Raw genomic sequence first — 21,200 nt, forward strand, 5'->3', positions numbered from 1 at the left:
TCGATATATTACCATGTACACCACTTAATTTAGCACTCACAAGTAAGTGAATAATCCTGCATTTAAAATACCCCACTCCACTGGCGTATCTAATACTTCAAAGGAAGGACTGAGTATTTCATGTTGTGTTTATGAAATAATAATATTTGTAAACAATTCATATAAGGATAAAAAAATATGTGTTTAATTGGTAAATCGCTTGCCCCGGGGTCAAACATTAGCATCACATTTGCTGATATGGAGCACGATTGAATCATATCTTTATATAGCGTCAAATGTTTGCACTGATTAACACTAATTTACTCAGCATTTAACGATACTTGACATAGTTCACTATTCCCTATTACTAAAAGTATTGATGTAATCTACTTTAAATAATAAATTTAGCGAAGCTTTAAAAACGATTACTGAAAAACAATTCAATAACTATCATTGTGTAACATAAATAAATTGAAACAAACAATTTCTGATTTACAAAATATAGTGAAATGTGATTAAAAATGGATTGAAAATTTATGTGAAGTTTTTAAATATACAGAAATGGGTCGTTTACAGTGGGCCTTCGGGGCTCCAAAGATCTTACTAATATGCAATATAGTGCTGTTCATTTTATTAACTGTCAATAATGAAATTCTTGCTCATGATTTAAATGTCGAAGAGACTTCCAAATCTTCAGATTGTTCAGGAACTTCAAGCTGCGAAGTAACAGTTACACCGTCTTCTATCAGTGACCCTGGAAATATTCAAGTTAAAGAAGATACAGAGGTTTTAAATAATAAAGACATTACGGTTTCAAACGATTATTTTGAAGAATTTCTAGATGTTCCGTTAGAAGCAGAGCCTTTTTTATCAGAAATGTCTGACAATGATGATGAAACTGAAGCCAGTCCATTTGTAATCAATCGTGACATTAATACTCCAGAATTATTAAACACATCAACAACAAAAGATGTCTTGAATAGCATTGAAATAACTCATGATTTGTCATTAAATATCACTGATGAAAGAACAGATAGCGGTGATATTCCTTCTCACATACCAGATTACGATGTTGAGTCCAAACATCTGCAAACACTAACGAGCAATGATAACACTTTGGACAATACTACGTTATCTAATGAAGAATTCGATGGAATTATCAATAATAATACACAATCTGTAAACCATGTTTCTTCATATAACGACAGTAAAATTTCTACCGGTGTAAGGAATCTTCAAAATGATGCTCAGTACTCAATGACTTCCCAAGAGTCGGTTAAACTAATCCACTCAAATTATAAAGCAGCCGCAAAGTTGATAGCCGAAGACTTGTTAAAGGAAGTGATTTACAGCCAGAAGAATACTAATGCGACGGGAGTGAAAGATAAATCTAATAAAGGAAGTCTGGCATTTGTTTTTGACGGGACCGGATCCATGTCCAATGATTTGGCGCAACTACAGCAAGGGGCGGCCATGATCATTGAAGCCATGTTGAAAAGGGAGGACAAGCCGATAGTTGATTATGTCTTGGTGCCGTTTAGAGATCCATGTATGATTTTTTTTTATCAATTTTTAACATTATTAAAAGGATGTTTATTTTCTTAATAATATCTTAGGGTCAAATGCATAATTATAAGTGGCCTAATGTCCCTTAACCTGTACGAACGAACTCAGGCAACTATTGACTAGCGCTGTCACATACTTAGCGACTAAATTCAGAAATGCGAGTGGCATCTGTCTTTCCGGCCGACTTGAAAACATTTTCAATTGGTTTTAACGAAACCTGTATTGGAGTAAATGAAATCGTGGACATAGTACTTACAAAAAATAGAATACAATAACTTGTCTTCAAGTACTTATTATTTCTTAATACCGTGTCCAGGGCTCGAAATGGACTGGAGTGCACCGGAGCGCCGTTCCGGTTCACGAAATCTCCAAAATAATCGCTCCGTTTCGTGGAAAAATCAATTTGACCATCTGAACTAGATAGGCCATATAAAAAGAAATCTAACGCATTTATTTTTATAAAATATACATAAGCTCCGGTTCGTAAAAATTTCCATTTCGAGCGCTGACCGTGTCTTTCCACCAAGAAATAAAGAACCCATTGATATAGCATCCCTGATTGACCAGCTTCTTTTGCCAGATCAAAAGAAAGGTTTTCCTTCATCATTTCTAATATCATATAAAAAAAACTCACTGGAGTAAAAACGTATATTATTAATATTTGTAATTCCGTTGGCATAATTATTTTTTATAGATGTTGGACCGGTGATTGTGACAGACAGTGATACAGTACTGAAAGAAGAATTGTCCAAGATAAAGATCTTTGGCGGCGGCAACTGTCCAGAAAAATCGCTGACGGGAATCCTGGCTGCACTCAACGCCAGCCGACCCAATTCCTACATCTACGTGTTTACCGACGCAACTGCAGATGACCACTCCATTGTTAATAGTGTCATAGATGTTGTTCAGAGGACTCATAGCCAGGTAATTTCTTTGGTTATAGGTTAGAATGTACAGAGATCATTCGTTCTTTATTTGGACATAGTATCTTTTAGATGTATTTTATCCTGGAAAATACAGTTTTGTTTTTTATTTTTGCTGAACCTGCGATAACTTTCAATATTTAATTAAGAAAACCAAAAAAAATATAGAAAGAAAGAAAGCTAAAAAATTGCACTTGACTTAATTCTATATATCGATGGCTCAGTTCCACAGTGGGACAACTAGGAATTAGTAGTTTTGAGTAATGGCTGATCAAAGTTTTGACTCAACTAAACTGACTTGTAGAAAAATGACAGTTTATTATTTGTATTATCTTTTTAGTGAAATATGTAATGAATAGTATGTAGTTTTAGCGATAGTGCTCATAGAACGCGTCGAGCGGGCGAAGTCGGCGTATGAAGCGTTTATTCATAACCATAATCACACGTCTCTTCCCGCGCATTACCCTTCACCTATGTAATAAGCGGCCCAAGCAGCACAAAATAATTATTTTTACAGCGTCTCTCATAACAAAGCAATAAAAATATTATATTATTTCGGGGCTTGTAATTAATATTTACGACGACATTATTCAACCAGCGAAATATAGGACACGGAACAAAGAGTTCCCTGTTATTAAATAATTGCTTTTCGCCCGTCGATCGACGACGCCTCGAGCAGCGTAATTTTGGTAGCCGTGTTCAATGAATGGACTTCTTTGTATTTTCATTAAATCGTATCGCCGAGAAGCGAAAAACGGTGACTCATGCGGCAGGCGGGGCGCAAGGCATCGTCAAGTCCAGTGGGCGCTGGCGTATTTGATTACGTTGTATTTTTGATGATTTACGCGCCACTTGTAGAAATTTTGCGCGAGCGCCGCACTCGCTGCGTCAATGGGCTTTATGCCTTAGGGTTTAAGTTGTTTATTCAAATTATCATAATGATTTTAATAGTTTGACCAATAATCGGACATAACCCTCTATGGAGCTGGCAACTCTGTATGAATACTGAAAATAATTAGACATATCACTCTATGGAACTGACAACTTTACAATATTGAGTTAACAAAATGTTCTTTATTGGCGTCATCTCAAAACATCAGTCACTGATAACAGTATATCCACATATTGGGTAACCACCAGTGGCGAAGGGTGGAAGTAGGCTGTTAACGTCGGACATAAATAGTTCACAATAAACTCCGTCAGTCACAGGTATTTGTTTTCATTGAGCGTCTACAATTTACAGATGGTATTGCTAAGTTTTTAAAAATCAATTAAAGCTTGCAGCCGATGAAATCCATCCATTCCATTCCAGTGTCCATTTCTTTACATATTGTATATAGTTTGCCAGTTTTCTTGGCTAATCATACGATTAGCCAAGACAATTTAATTGCACAGCTATGTATATGGGTCCGCCTCTTATAAATCCCTTTTTCTCTCGCTCTATTAACGCATGCATGGCATCACCTTCATTTTGGGTATGATCCACAACCAAAAATTTGTGGCAGATTTATTCAATACCGTCTATTGAATTGACTGCGTGCATTAATAGGGAAGCAAATTTCTTTAAAAATATTATTTTTAAATAAATTTTTTGTAAAAAAAATTCTAATATGTCTCTTATTTCTGCCATGAAATTTTGGTCACTGTAGTTATAAGATCTAAAGCAGCAGCCCATCAACAAATTTTATAATATGTCGAAGAATGAATAATACTCTGTTTACTTGTGCATGGATTTACTGCTGACAGTACGTATCGTAGCCATAACAAGAAAATACATGTGTAAACACGTATTATCGTAAAAATTATAAAAATGTATGCATGAATCAAAAAAAATCAGCAGCTTCTGAATTTTCAAGCGCGGTAGAACGATAGTGGCGAACCTGCCAGAAATAATACGGACTACACCACGCAAAGCATTTTTGATGTTTACCAATTTTCACAAACTGCCAAATAGCACCATAAAATGACTTCGCGTCTCGCTTACGCTTGAAGAATGAGATTGGCGAGACGGTCAGCACTTTTACATGTAAACATTATTATCGCGATAGTTTAATTTACACACTATTGGTGCCAGTAAATCCATGCATGTGTACAGGCGCTATAAGATTTTATTATTTCGTAAAATAATTATTTTAGATAAATGTAAAATATGTATATGAATGTAGCCCAAAGAGTTTTTGGTACCTATGTATTTAATAAAGCCATAACTTCTAAAACATGCCGAAAAATGTAAAATACTTTAAAAGTAACTCTCATGTTTATTAAGTTTGTAAACCACTGACATCGAGATACTAAATGTCTTTTTTTCAGATAGTTTTCATCCTAACTGGTGATTGTGAACAGCGAGGTAAACCACAATATGAAGTATATGAAAAAATTGCGGCAGCTAGTTCAGGACAAGTATTTCGCCTAAAAAAGACAGAAATATTTAAGGTTGGTAAACACTATTATTATTATAAATATTTATTTTCAATTCTATACTAAATTCAATTTAATTTTTTTTTACCATTTCCGATCCTAATAAGATGGTATGGGCCTTCTCAGAGTGGAGGTTTGTATTAACAGATTTTTGTTCACAAGAAATGGATGTTAGCCACTTGCTCAACCTATTATGTCCATACTACTTTAGAAGTGGGATGGAATAAGGAACAGGCAGGGTAGGTTGGTTTGACTCCCAAATGAATAACTCAGAATTTGGTGCGTGAATGAAGTGAACCCTGGTTTTATTATCTCCTTCCAAATAAATATTAATTTAATTATTACAGATAAATTTACAGATTATAATTTAGATGAGTGAAATCACGAGTATGAATACAGAAATTTGATTAACGTACGTCATATACAACGGTGATTATTTATTGCAGGTATTGAAATTTGTTGAAGAAACGTTAGATCGAGATCGAGTGAACTTGGAATCCTTTATAAACCCACCAGGATTTGACCACACTCATAAGGTAATTACTTTTATTTTAAATTGTGAAGAATGGAGAAGATGAATTGGAGAAACTCTATAGTTATTGAGCCTTTCTGCAGAAAAAGAGCATTATCCAAATCAAGTACTTATCGCATTTTTTTTAAATTACTTAAATTTCATTTTCAACTATTTTTCTGACTGTCTAGGAAGGGGGCACTGATGAAACATTGTAAATTTCCAATAATAATAATAAAAAATATATTGTATAATCGGTGTTGGGTTGACACACCACCCATTGCTACAAATATAGAAGTTCGCTGTTCTAGGTTAATATTTCTGTACCTGAGAGCTACACTACTTTATCCTCCAAAAATAATTTGGGAAAACGCAATTTAAGATGTTTCATGCCCTTAATTATATTAGATAGAAATGATAATTTTATACTTACTATTTTTTTAGTAAAATTAGATTTAGGCTTTCTGACTATGATGTACATTTTTTTCTAAAATCAAACCTCATACTTTCTAATTATTTGACGTTTAATCGATGACATTTCGTTTCTAGTTATATTTTGCACACTGATAATGTCATAATTACAAGAATACACAGGTAATTTCTACTGTTAATATGTACCTACTGTTAATATGTACCTACTGTTAATTCTTAAGAAGTGTTTTAGAATTTAAATATATATATGTATTCTTTTTAATACTACAACAGGCTTAGAAGCCCAATAACAGTAGTGTATTTAGTAATAGAAGTGAAACAATCATAAACACCTAGTCGTTGAGAAAAATACATAAATATATTGTGTCTTCACCGGGATCGAACCCGGAGCTCTCAGATGAAAGGCTAGTGCCTTACGCATTGCATGACGATAGCTGCCGTTCATGACCTCCATATGCATTCCTCTAGGTATAATTCAGACTCTTTGTCCTCCACGAGTTCAGGTAATTTTAACACTATCTTGGGAAATGGTCATTAATTCCCAAACCCATTGCATCATTCCCTTGGAACAACATGTGATTTTTGCCAAACGTATGGTCCAAACCCACATCCACAACTTCAGAAATCCTGGTGCTCTATCACTATTCCGCTGTGAGATCGAATGAATGATTAAAATTAAATATTTTGTGAATTTATTGTTGTTACTATAAATGTTGTAATTTAAAATTGTAGGTTGCTGTCGATGATTCTCTAAAGCAGGTGACTGTGTCATTGTCTGGAAGAGATCTGATGCTCTCGATTGTTGATCCCAGCGGGAGAAGCATTGACACGCCACCAAAAGTGGTTCCAGTTGTGATCTTGTCAGAAATTAAAGTAGGTATCAAATGAATCAATGAAGTCAGAGAAAACGTTCTCTTGAAACCTAAGTACTTATTTGAAAGTGAAGCTGAAAATAGGATTAACGTTTGAATTAGCTGCAAGTCATTTCATCAAAATTAACAATATTATTTCTCTGCATCTGTCAAAAATTGCAAGCATTTTAATACAATTTCAGATTCATGCAATTCGTAATTCGTAATTCGCAACGGTCAATTCTATAACTTATAAAATGTGCAGATATTGCCAAGATAAACCCCGAAACTTAAATTTGCTATACGCGTCGCTGAGTTTCAAAACCCGCTATAACACTTTTTCATTATGTTGAGAAAATAAATAAATACTTTTTGAACAAAAAAGGTTTTTAAATATTTCAGTAGTGTTATAGCGGATTTTGATAGACGCATTGATTTTGTTTCATAAATGACAGTTAATCGTAGCGGATTTTGAACGAAGCAATAAAATTTTCATGTAGAGATTTTAATAACGAATCCATCGATATATATATCTTAATTATTTCAAAAAAGTGTTATAGCGGGTTTTGAAACTCAACGACACAATTTACTTAAATGGATAATTTACATTGTTTTATTAATTTACTACATATATTGAACATTTCGAACATTAAACATGGTCGACTTGTACCGAAACTTAAGCATTCATATTATAATAGAAATGCATCTATAAAGCAGTGACGAAGGGTGGAGGTAGGCTGTTAAGATCCGTCATAAATAGTGCACACTAAACATTGTCAGTCATACGTATTTGTTTTCATTGAAATAAGACTACAATTTACAGATGGTGTTGGTTAGTTTTTAAAATTAAATTAAACCCTGTGAAAACCAAGCCAAATGAAATTTGAATTTTGAAAATTGCAAATTGAAAAATAAATGAACTAGTTCAAGTTTTTGAAGAGAGAAAACAGAATTTTGTAATAATAATAATGTTCAAAAAATGATCCTTCTATTGACCCGAAAATATTGTAGGTTCACGTTAGACCACCTTTGACACTTTTCGATTCTTCTAAATACGTTGATTGGTGGTTACGAGAGGACGACATTCAGCCATAGACACCGGCACTAAGAAAAGGAATCCAGACGATATTATGCCAGACGAGAATTGGATAAAACTTTCGAAATCACTATAATTAATTTTTATTCAAATATATTATGTTATTACAACTTTAGTTGTACTTATATTAAATTTGTATTTGTTTGACTTTAGATTTGACATAATATCTAAAAAAAATTATACTTTTTGTGCGATTCGTGGCATAGGAAAACCTGCTTTAAATTTTATTTAAATGATACTTGAAGATAATTTTCTTTAGTTAAAAGCTTGACAAGAAGTCGATTCCGGCACCTATTTTTTTTTTTAAATAAGCCCTGTGTATATTATATTATAATATTGTAGAACTACTGATTTTTAAAAATACTATAAGTCCGAGTACAGGAAAATCTCTCTCAAATTCATGGCTTGTTGGATGTACTATCAACCTTGGATCAATAGAGTTATAGAATGATTGGAAATATTTGCCACGAATGTTTTCTTTTTCGAAATATTCTAATTCATCGTGACAATAAATTATATATAAGCATATTTGAGGGATTTGGTTTTATTATTATTTAACGTTTTTGGTTTCAGTCGATATATTTGCAATTTGGCAGCATAAAACTTGTACACTAAATATAATATAGGTACATACAATTATATTAGTAAGTAATGAAAAATATCATTAAATTAATTTTTGATAAACATATACGTGTGTGTTATTTTAATCCCGAAAACACCGGTATTTTGGATTATTGAAACCGGTATTTAGGTATCGATAAATAATTGAATACCGGTTTTGAAATAACGGTATTGCAATCTCTTGATACTAGAGGTGGGAAAACTGGTCGATTTTGAAGACTAAGTGTACTTACTACCAGTATAAAAAAATACTTAGTATCAAAACTTGTTCCAAAATATTTACTAGTATTTGGAATACTATATAGAGCATTTGGCGTGCGCATGCGACATAAGTCTCATACTAAACTGGAACTAAAACTTAACTCCAATCGGTATTTGAAGTATCGGTTTCAATAGAATCGCTAAAAATACATTGAGCAGGTCTTTTCTAAATGCCCCATTTATTATAAAATTTTACACAAATTTTAAATTTATGAGTTGTTTTTATCTTATGTTATAATATTCTTGTTAACAAAAAATGAATAACAATGATTTTTTTTTAATGTAACTATGTCACCTCAGTCACTCAACACATTTCCGAGGGAATAATATGCTGCTACAGAAAATTTATGACCTATTTGTTCATACATAAGATGATGTCATTAATGACTAATAAATTAAAATATAATTGTATTCGAGTGCTATCTCGCTCGCGCGCATTTAATGTTAATAGTATTGAAAGTCTACCAACTAGCCAGCGACTCGCGATGATATCATCACAAGTTTTTTGGAACAAGTTTATTGGGCCACACGTACTGAGTATGGGTAGTTTCATCCGATACTTAAGTACACAAACTGGTGACAATATTTCCAACTCACCTCTACTAAATACAGCTACATCACTGTTAGATAATATGTATTTATATTAAGATATTAACTTTTATTCAAATTTTTTGGTTTCATAGTTTATTTTTACTTACTTTATTATGTTTCAGATTTTCAATATAAATGATCCAGAACCCGGAAATTGGACATTAAGAGTTGGCAGCACAGAAAAACATTCAGTGAAAGTGACAGGTTTATCAGAAATTGATTTTGATCATGGCTTTTCAGCACAGGACACCAACAAAATGTCTCAGACAAGTAACAGACCGTTGGAAGGTATTAACATTTTATTTTTATCATAATTGTTAGATCATGGCTCCCACAAGGACAGGACTCTAGTTAATAGTAATTAAAATGCCAATCAAGAGACATATTATAATATTTTGAAATCACAGACAGACACCTTAGTACTAGATTCACTACTTACCATATAGAAAGTCTCAAACCATAGCATAGTTATATAGCAGTGGCGAAGGGTGGAGGTAGGCTGTTAAGATCAGCATAAATAGTGCACACTAAACTTTGTCAGTCATACGTATTTGTTTTCATTGAAATTAAGTGTACAATTTACAGACGGTGTTGGTTAGTTTTTAAAATTCAATTAAGCCCTGCGAAGCCAAGCCATAATAAATAATAGTCAAAAAATACTCGTCTATCTATAAAATATCTAAAATTATACAATTAAGTCATACATAACTTTGGATATTTTATAGATAGAATAATATTTTTTTATCTATTATAGTTTAGTTTAGGCAGGGCTTAATGAATTTAAACAAATATGAACCAACAATATGTGTAATATGTATTCTTAATCCAACGAAAACAAATTAGTGCGAATGAAAAAGTATGTACAATTTTGTCGTATCAGCCAAAGTATACCAAAACTATTACGATTTGGTTTACGCGGTGTTTAATTGATTTTTAAAAACTAACCAACACCATCTGTAAAATGTAGTCTTAGTTCAATAAAAACAAATACGTATGACTAACAAAGTTTTATGTGCACTATTTATGGCGGATCTTAACAACCTACCTCCACCCTTCGCCACTGTAATATAGTATAACAGTAACATAACTATTATAGTTAGTCAATATAATATTTTCTCTATAGATCAACAAAAAACTCATAATCAATAAGAATGTCTTCTCTTTTATATGCAACGTAATTTTATCCTATTCATTCCAGATACGCACAACAGTTTGTTGATATCTTTGAAAGACAATGGCACAGTAGTAGAGAAACTTACTTCTGTAGAGTTACTAAACATATTGGGAACATCCATCTTCGAAGTTCCTTTAAACAAAATAGAAAATGAAACAAACCTGTTCAAGGCCGATCCATTTTTACCACCATCGGAGTTCTTTTACTTAGGGGTAAGAATACAAGTTTAATGAATATTGTAATGATGGTTTTTTTGATATTGTATTGTATGCAGTGGCGGCTGCTCTAACATCACGCAAGTGCACTGCACTCCCTATCATTTTCTAAAGCATAACTCTATTTGGATATTTGTTATTCACAAGGTATCACTCTTACTCATCGGAATGTATGTCATATGAGAGTATTAAAATAATACTCATTAAACTGTGCTGTATGCCAATGTTGGCGATGTGATGCTCATAGAAAACATAGTTCATAGAGCCCTGCCATATGATTATATTCACGTAAGTCGTACTAGTATTGTTTACTAGTACGGGGTGTTCGCCAGAAAGCTTTACTACTTTGTTTGGTCACCATTTTGGTAAAAATAAATTTTAACAGTTCATATTTGGAAATCGTGAAGTGATGTGGCAAATTTATTATGGAAAAATATTCGATAAACCAATGCGTTTTAATCGTAAAAATATTTGATCAAAGTCAATCATTAATTATTGTTGACGACTAGAAAATTATGTAAAATTTTGGGTAGAAATAATGTGCCATCAAAACCCACTATTTATCGTTTAGTGAATGTTTTTGAAGAAAGAGGCCAAATTATTCATCAGTCAACTTTGGATCCATTAAAAGTGACTCTATGGTGCGCTATGTACTCTGGAGGAATCATTGGCTCTTATTTTTGTGGCGTTACGGTAACTGTTAATGGACAACGTTATCGTAACATGATTGACAACTTTTTGACACCAGAATTGAATCATTTGGGCTTGGTTGACATGTGGTTCCAACAAGATCGTACAACTTCACATAAAGTAAATTGTCTCAAGAAATGGTGATGTTGATTGGCCTCCACGGTCGCCGAATTTAACAGCCCCGTATTTCTTTTTGTGGGGATATCTAAAGAACAAGGTTTATGCCAACAAACCAGAAACATTTCAGCAACTTAAACAAAAGATTCGTGACTAAATTAATAAAATAGATCGATTTAAAGTATAGAAGATTAGAGGATATAGGGATTTATAGAAGTTTATTAATATTTCAGATAAATGGTATTGACAAAGATGGTCATCCAGTAAAGCGAATTAGTTCCACAGCGATTCACTCCCAACCACCAGGTATTTTATTTAGTCTTTAATTCATAATTCATAAATCAAGATCCACAATCTATTAATATTGAGTAAAATATATTATAATATAAAATCTTCTTTTTTATCATTTTCAGAAAAGCCATTTATAAGTTTGGAACAAGAGGTAAGGAGTAGTCCATATTGTATTTTTAAATGACAAAATATGAATATCGTTTATCCCACAGAACAGATAATAAATAGAATACCAATAGGCTATATTCAATACGCTGCATGGTGAAGCAGGCTTTTGAATGTGTGAGTGTCCTATGAAAATGAAGCACGCATTATGCACGTGCAATAGTGTGTGTAATACACCAACATTAAAGTAGCGTAAATGCATGAACCGAGAGCAGTTTTAAGTAGTCGACGTTAATCGTATTCTAGACATGTGTGTAAGTTTAACCCGGATTCATCCTTACTCGAGTCGGTTACCTGCTATCGCCTTACCCATTGTGTATTTCAGTTCCCATTATTTCTGAGTTCCCTAGTTAATCCTTTAAAGTGGGATACCTATCTTGAATTACCGTTTTAGTATTGCATTGATTATAAAATGCATGTTTTTTTCCTATATTTTTAATCTTTGAATACGAGGTGTGTCTTATAATCGATAGCGTCTTGCAATCAATATAGTAGGGAGTACTCTTGTATGATAATATCATATCAACCGTGTTTAGGAAAAAGGGTGTAACCCTCACAGAACAAATTTTACAGGAGAGGCAAAAAACGTTTTTGGAATGATTTTGGTTCAATATTAATAAAAAAAAATAGGCACAGACATTGGGTGCAAAATGATTGATGATTTGGTGTAATATCTTTTTGATCTAATAATAATTAAAGAAATTATTATAGAAAAGTCATACAAATTAAGGGTTATTTTAAGTTTTTATTTTTAGTTAATTTAATCAAAGCTCAATTAAAACCTGAATTTAGATAATAATTTGGCATTTTCGACTTACTTCCTTTTTACAGACGTGTATTTAGTTGTATACATGGTTAATATCTAATAAAAGCACTTTTCGAAAAATCGAGGGTTACGCCCATTTTCCTAAATAGAGTCGATATGGGAAAACGTAGAGATCAACGACCCCAAGTGGAAATCTGATTCAGAAAAACCTGAAGAAGTTTAAGACTCTGATTGTGATATTACAGACAAGTGAATAAATAATACTTTACTTTTTAATGTCATTGTATAGCTTTCGTCAGCGTAATAAAGTTTTTATGATGATTTATTTATTTATTTAGTATTATACATATGCTTTACTGCGGATAGTATGTATTATCGCGGCCATAACAGCAAAATACATGTGTTATAGCGCCTGTACACGAACATGGATTTACTGGCAGCAATAGTGAGTATTTTAAACTATCGTGACCATAACTGTTTACACATAAAATTGCCCACTGTTTCTCCAATTCATTCTTTAAGAGTGAGCAAGACACGATGTTGTCATTTTATGGTACTATTTCGTACTATTTGATAGGTGGTGAAAATCTGTCAACCTGAAATTTCATTCGTACTTCATTTTTTTGCCGGCAGATTCGCCACTATCGTTCTACTGCGCAGGAGCAGATCAAAAAAATCCTACTGTCGCATGAAAATTTAGAAGCTTCCAAACTTTTTTGATTCATGCGTGCAATCTTGCCAACTGCAGGATAATACATGTTGATACCGGCCTTTCTCTGTCGAGGAGAATAATGAAGGCCGTATTACTAGCAGGCCGGAAACGGGGTGGAATTGAGAGAAACGCACGTTGTGGATGCTGACAGGAGTTTATTATATCGTCGTAAGGCGGGTTGTAGACGCGGTTTTTCTGGCTGGAGATCTTGTGGCTACTGGCTTGGCGTCCGAGGCGAGAAGTCAGGGCTTGCGGCTTGGCGTGCTGCCGACGCGGTCTTTTTGGCTGGAGATCTTGTGGCTACTGGCTTGGCGTCCGAGGCGAGAAGTCAGGGCTTGCGTCTTGGCGTACTGCCGACGCGGTCTTTTTGGCTGGAGATGCTGGCTGTTCGGTGTCCGAGGCAAGAGAGAAAGAGGGCTTTCCGCGCACATCCAAGTGTCAGATCCGCGGCGTCATGGTGCTCTGTCAGTTGCGAACCTCCCTGTTTTACCGATGGATTGACTAGTGGCGGCGTTATCTCGAGCGGCCGTTTTCGACAGACCGCGTCTCTGTGTTTTGGCGGGAGCGCGGACGAATTTGAAGTCGGATTTGAGGAGAGGCGGGCTCTGCTCGGCCGAGGGTTGCGAGAACTGCGAAGAGTGGACGTAGGCTGTGGTGTTATGGGAAAGTTGATGGTTCGGTCCATCCTTTGAGGTGGTCTCCTGTTGAAGACTTCATCCGGTATCAATGTTTATCCATACATTTTCTTACTGTCAACAGAAATTAATGCACGTGTAAACGTGGTATAAATACGTATCATCGTGCAAATTTCAAGATTGCATGCATGAACCAATAAAGTTCAATTGGACAATTGGACTGTGCAATATAAATGCGCCGCCTGCGCAGTAGAGCGATGGTGGCGAACCTGTCGGTAAAAAAACCAACTACACCGCACACTCATTTTGAGGTTAAACGATTTTCATGACCTGTCAAATGACAACATCGCGTCTTGCTTACACTTGAAGAATGAGATTGGCGAGACAGTCAGCACTTTTTCATGTAAACAGTTATTATCTCGATAGTTTAAAATACACACTATTGGTGCAAGTAAATCCATGCTCGTGTACAGGCACTGTTAGTATAATATGAAAATAAGAGTGCGTCTTATAATCGAGGATGTCTTATAATCAATCGGTGCAATACAGTACAGAAAATTAAAATGAATCTTTTGGTCATATTCGACAGTTGTGTCGAATGATTTTATTATTGTCGCATTCTTTAAAAATAAATTTTAAACTAATATAAAACATAACTTGCAGGTGACAGCAAACATTCATGAATCCATCACACTGCAATGCAAAATTGAAAGCCTTGTTCCGATAAATGTTTGGTGGTTCAGAAATGGTGTACCCATCGAAACAAAGCAGGAACATGTGTAAGTTTGCTTTTCTTTATCAATATCACACTTACCTGGATACAGCGGCGAAGTGGAGAAGTAGGCTGTTAAGAGTCGACATAAATAGTGTGTAGCTGTCAGTATATTATTGATCAAATATCTATTTTTAATGTATCAAATTATTCGACCGCAATAATAAATTTCCAGCAACTCATATTCCGATAAACAACTGTTTACCTGTGTCAGCAGATTGATTGGCGATATTAAATACGTTATCGCAATGGAAAATAAGTCTAATATCCATTCCCATAGTATCATATTATATTATGACTGTAATAATAAATGAAATTCACAGCTACTCGTATTTAAATCGCTGACTCGTTCAGTAGAATTATATACTAGAATATAATGTTTAGGTATTACTTTCGACTGTATAAATTACGAATAATGATTTATCAAAATGTCACTCGAATATACGTTTCCAGTCTGTTACCATCGCAGTCTCTATATCGCTTCGCCCAACATCTGATTGTACCGAGATGCGGACCTCGGATCCGTACTTATCATAAGTTTAGTATTGTAACATAACTGCTGTAACATACTATTGTACCAACCGTTACGCCTAATAAAATTCGCTCCTGCATACATCTCCGACTTCTTCATCATCATTCTCAACACCATAACCTACGACACATCGACGATTCCCAAAGTGATAACCCACACATCATACGCTACAAGTGTACACTAAGCTTTGTCAGTCATTTTCATTGAACTAAGAATTCAATTTGCAGATGGTGCTGTTTAGTTTTTTAAAATTCAATTGAACCCTGCCTAAACCAAACTATAATAGTTTAGGTATGCTATGGGCGATCTGATAAAAATAGTGCACACTTTTTCAGTCACATGTATTTGTTTTCGTTGAATTAACGATACATATTACAGATGGTGTTGATTAGTTTTTTATAATCCATTAAGCCCTGCATAAACGAAACCATAATAGATAAAAAAAAATCTTGTTTCTAAAGTATAAAACATCTAAAATTATATAATGGCATAATTTTATTTATTTTACGGATAAAAAAATATTTTTTGACTATTATCTACGGCTGGGATCAGGCAGGGTTTAATTTAAATTTAAAAACTAACAAACTTTATCTTAGTTCAATGAAAACAAATACGTTTGATTGACAAAGTTTAGTGTGCACTATTTATGTCGGATCTTAACAGCCTACCTCCACCCATCGCCACTGCCACGCCACTGCCACCGCCATCTTACCAATTGATACTGAAACAATAAAAACTTGTATGTGGTAATCAATATACTTTTTTTTTCTATTAAAATGATGATAATTTAACGAGATGATATCATGAAACCAAATTTGGTATTGGAGAATATACCCCTAGGCTTCTTAGTATTTCTTTATCTTCTAAGTTCTAGGACATGCCAGCAATGAATTCTAATAATATTGGAAGTAAGATAAATAAAATACTAATGTACATAAATATTTATTAATCTTATAGACAGAGTGCAATTGTGGAGCACTTCATAGCTGATGTCGACGAGAGTTCTGAAGGGAAGTATATTTGTAAAGCTTCAAATAAAGCTGGACATTCTATTGCTGACGTCAACGTTATTTTAACTGGTAAGTTGACATTTATGTTTCATAGTAATTAATCTTAAGGGACCTGTTACTTAACTATTAATTGTTAACAGCTATAAATCAATGCACATTATAAATATCATAGCGGTAAAGTAGTGTTTTGGATATAAACACACGTTTAAAAATCAACATAAGAATTTAGTCCAAGTACGGGATTTGATCTTGCAAAATTTAGAAGCAGACATCTACTACTCATGTATGTTTGTCGTGCACTCCAGTACTTGACTCCTGTTGTTTCTCTCATCCCAGTGATTCACTGCAGTCATCTATCGAGAAACACCTTTAATTTCATCATCCTAATTCATGAATTCGTTATACCGCAATCAATTATTAATTATCCCTAATTTATTTTGACATGTGTCATGTGTCATGTGTCACATGCGTACGATCTTTCTCTCTCGCACATATATAATAAAGTTACGAATGCAAATGAGAAACAAAAGTAAGCCAATACTTAAATCATTTATTTTTTGTCTACATCGACTTGGGCTCAAGTGCCATATTATAATATAACCTTCGAAAATGAAGAATTTGGGATGTCATCGGGTCACATCAATCTGAGAAATGTGTAATCTTTGTAAGAAAGATGATAAGTTCGTATGTCATTATGATGACCTGTCTTTTCTTATTCTAGAAATCAATATTTTATGATCAGATGAAATATTTTTTTTTTCGACCGTGTCCGATCCTAATAGGATTATATGGGCCTCCACAGAGTAGAGGTTTGTATTAACAGATTTTGTTTTTTTTTATGGAAATGGATGTCATCCACTTGCTCAACCTATTAGGTCTATACCCTGATTCACACACAAATTGAAAAACAATTGGTATACATGCCAGACCCAGGATTCGAACCTGAGACCCACGGCGTGATAGTCCAACGCTTAAGCCGCACGGCCACCGTGGATGCAAAATGGGATGAAATATATTAACACAATAAAAGAGTACATATATCGTCATTTCCATTGCAAAATTGTATATCCGCAAAATATGCGTTTTTGACATTTTTGTGTAATTAAAACAGTAAAAATCGCCTTTACACACATACAAAATAACACAATTTACAAAAATTGCATTTTCATTGAAATTATGAAAACCTTTTTCTAATTGATTCAAGTGCCATACATATTGTAAACTGTTTCTATTTAAGCCCGAAAAGCTATAAATAATAGATAAATTGTAGTTCCATTTGGTGGCCTCCAAAGAAGGTGAAGCAGAGGAAGAGCATCGTAACCAAGTGAGGGAGCTGACTAGGGGCAGCCTTCACTCTGTCCTGAGAAAAGCAGAGGATCTAGAGGGGTGGAAAGTCTTGAACGCTCAAAACATGACAACATTTCATCGTGGTCACGATCATTAGCCATGAGAGAACAAGCAAGAAGAAGAATAGTACCATTTATTAGTGATATACTTGCAGAATAGTGTATTTATATTCGCTTTCAGGTTCCGTTCCAAAAACAACAATAACTCCAGAAATGATAACCATGGCACCGGGAGAAACTATTACATTGGACTGCCTCGTGGAGAGTGAGCTCAAAGTGTCAAATGTCAATATTTACTTCACGCCTAAAACTAATGCAAGAGGTATTAACTATTAAATATTATGTACATAAATGATATTGATTGTTTGTATAAATGACAAGTATTGCATTTTAAATGATGCTAGGTATTAGTGGCGAAGAGTGGAGGTAGGCTGTTAAGAAACAAACTTAAACTTTGTCAGTCATACTAATTTGTGTTCATTGAACTAAGAATACAATTTGCAGATGGTATTTAAAGCATACCATAGATATTAAATAAAAAAATCTTCTCTCTATAAAATATCTAAAATTATGCAATTAAATCATAATATATACATAATTTTAGATATTATATATAAGAATGTTTTGTAATCTTTTATGGTTTGGTTGAAACTGGCCAAAATATGCCTTAAATAGTTATATTCATAGGATTGGATAACGTATAATTAAATTTGATAATACATGTATGTATCTCACATCTTACCGTATCAAAGCTGACATTCGAATATAAAATTCAGCTTTTAACACTAGTGGAAAAATACTTGCTCGTCAATATGTAGAGTATGTAGACTAAGTAATATGTTAACTATTATTTTCTAAGATGATTATTCACGTAAAACATCAAGAAAAGGGTACATATGCTATGTAACCAAAGCTGACTTTAAACCAGAACACAACCGGCATATTGTTTTTGGTGCTGCCAACAGAAGATGAAAATAATGAAGTTGTTACCTACCAACATAACCACACATATAATCGTTTGATTCGAAATTCAAACTACCTCCAAAATTCCTAATAAGAAATACATGTAAGACTGTGTAGGGGTCGTCGATGTGAGGGCCAATGGTGTTGTGACGAGAAGAGATGAGAAGTTGTTGTCGTGATTATGAAGGGTGTGAGTTTATTTAAATTGCGTAAGTACATGTGTACAATTGTTACAATAATGTGAATCACAGCACAGAGCGATGTGCTTCGGTCGAAAACTTACAATTGAATAATTCTCTTTTTATCAATCATGATGTACTGATTATTATTTTATCAACTTATAATTATGTAACAATTAGGTTATTAATAACTAACTAAGTGAGAACAGATATACAGAGATTATTATCGCAATCATTGATTTACAAAGTTAGCTATAACTTGATACCTACTATGGAAATGCCTATTAATTCAATTTGTAATATGTAATATCGCCATAACTCTTTTTATCTAGAGTCCAAATTCTTGGTATTACACGTAGGGGCCTCGCATTTGCTAGGAGCGGCCCTTTATATAATTCGACCCCTCAGTTCAATAGGGGAACAACTCAAAAAACCATGTTCCAAGATAATGGCGTTTGAATTTTTTTGCAGAAATTCTCATTTTAATTTTAAAGCCTTGATTTTGACGAAAGTGAATGTTTTTTATATTTAGTTTAGTGTAATTCAGCAATGCACAATGAAATTATACAGTTTAATAAGGAATTAACCAATAAATTTCAGTATAAAACGGAATTACTGATAATCTCAGAAAGCGTTATTTGATTTTATGACACATTAAAAAAAATTTTGACTCTATTTTTTTTGCTGAATTATAAAGACAAGACCTTTCTGCATCGAATGGCATTATTAACTCAAAACCTTTAAATTTTGAGTTGTTCCCCTATTGAACTGAGGTATCGAATATATACACTCCATCCTTCTGGAAGATGCCTCGTTCAAAGTCCATACCACCTACTACACCATGCCTTTCCTTGAGGCAAACTTTCTAATGATATTTTAATATTGAAGATTATGTTGATGATAGACTAATTCTAATGAGTAAATTCTAATTCAATTAATGCACATTATTAATTTTATTTTGAAGGAAATATTCAATCAGAAGATGTCGGAGCATTAGTATCGAGTAACAGAGGAATGGCGACATCTTACCAACATCAATTTGTTACGTCGTATCAAAATGAAGGCACATACATTTGTGTTGCTGAAAATAAGGGTAGGTTTATTTTCAACCATGTTAAATGTAAATCTATGTACCTGCTAACATCCTGTTTTTATGACAGCTACCATTTGGACGCTCTTCGCCTGCGCGTGGCTAATAAAATTTAGCCCAGTGCGATGTAGTATCTAATATCGATATTTTTGAATACAATATAATGTTTTAAAAGCGTATTTTTGATTTGCAGTGTTCTTGAGATGTGTTCTGAAAATTACATCAATTAATTAATAAAAAAAACAAGTTAGTTAAAGCCAGTGCCGTGAATTCATAGTTAGGCATCGATGACATTGAGCTACTTTACAAGCTGCTTGTTGGCGAATTTAAAAGCGGGCGAGTCAGCTAGTGTGATTGTGATGATGACACACAAAACTTTCCACTCGCTCAGAAGCCACAAACTAGTGACTATTTTGACAGGATGTAGTTAATTTGTTTACCGGGAGGTCGCCACTATCGCTCTACTGCGCAGACGCAGATTGGCCCACACACCAGCGAGTATCGTGTAAAGTAGCCCGGCTTTCAACTTTTCTTGGTAGATTGTTTACAATCTGCTCGTTAGCTTGTTCAGTACTATTTGAGAGACAGTGAAGGATTCCACGTATGAATAAATATAAAATAATTTTCCAGCTGGTGTTTCACAAGCCGAAAGCATTGTTAACGTCCTGCTTCCGGTTAAGATTGAAGCTTTTCCTGAATTAATGGAGTACGAAATCGGGGATACCATCAGCTTTTCGTGCATCATTGACGGAACCGCCACCGGTAACTGGACGTTCACAAATGATGCATTGCATATATCGAATTTTGACATTACCAAATGGCCAAATGTAAACGAACAGCGAGACGTCAAGGGAAATAACCAAGGACTGAAATTATTGATTGACATTTCCAACGCAACTCAAGAAAATGAGGGAACATACGTTTGCAATGGATATAGAGGAGATTACGAAATTTGTAAGTTAAGCTATTTACTATATATTCATCTTTTTTCCTGATCAATGTTCTATTATTAGGTTTTAGAGATTACATCATAGTAGGAGTAGATACATGTCATTATCATCACAATTGTGGTAGCAGAGATGGTAACACCGGCGACAGGCGGAAAATATAAGAGTAACCACAATCAACAACCATATATACAAGACCAAACGCGACGAACACGAAATGAATTATTACTGTTTTTCCTATTATATACAATCCCTATTATATACATTGAGCATTAGAAAGATTATTCTAACCATCATCAGTTGGGGTCGATCCACAGCTGGATGAAGGCCTCCCCTAGCTCTCTCCA

At 34.0% G+C, this 21,200-nt stretch overlaps 1 protein-coding gene across 2 annotated transcripts in view; it reads left to right on the forward strand.

Moving 5' to 3' along the window:
- The first annotated feature begins 301 nt into the window (after positions 1-301).
- LOC147078149 (hemicentin-1-like) overlaps positions 302-21,200 on the forward strand; it is a 90,527-nt gene continuing 69,628 nt past the window's right edge. For both annotated transcript variants that reach the window (XR_015072281.1, XM_085961258.1), the window contains exons 1-14: positions 302-1,528; positions 2,240-2,469; positions 4,779-4,901; positions 5,333-5,422; positions 6,562-6,702; positions 9,372-9,537; positions 10,448-10,635; positions 11,679-11,751; positions 11,859-11,887; positions 14,678-14,793; positions 16,276-16,397; positions 17,856-17,996; positions 19,781-19,909; positions 20,537-20,860. Coding sequence is in view for 1 of the 2 variants with exons in the window: in XM_085961258.1 (XP_085817384.1) it covers positions 541-1,528; positions 2,240-2,469; positions 4,779-4,901; positions 5,333-5,422; positions 6,562-6,702; positions 9,372-9,537; positions 10,448-10,635; positions 11,679-11,751; positions 11,859-11,887; positions 14,678-14,793; positions 16,276-16,397; positions 17,856-17,996; positions 19,781-19,909; positions 20,537-20,860 (2,860 nt within the window). In the remaining variant the exon portion in view is untranslated. The remainder of the gene's footprint in view (positions 1,529-2,239; positions 2,470-4,778; positions 4,902-5,332; positions 5,423-6,561; positions 6,703-9,371; positions 9,538-10,447; positions 10,636-11,678; positions 11,752-11,858; positions 11,888-14,677; positions 14,794-16,275; positions 16,398-17,855; positions 17,997-19,780; positions 19,910-20,536; positions 20,861-21,200) is intronic.

This window comes from Rhyacophila brunnea, unplaced genomic scaffold, assembly GCF_057557595.1.
Source record: "Rhyacophila brunnea isolate RB1 unplaced genomic scaffold, BYU_Rbru_1.0 scaffold_12, whole genome shotgun sequence".
In the NCBI taxonomy this organism is placed as follows: Eukaryota; Metazoa; Arthropoda; class Insecta; order Trichoptera; family Rhyacophilidae; genus Rhyacophila; species Rhyacophila brunnea.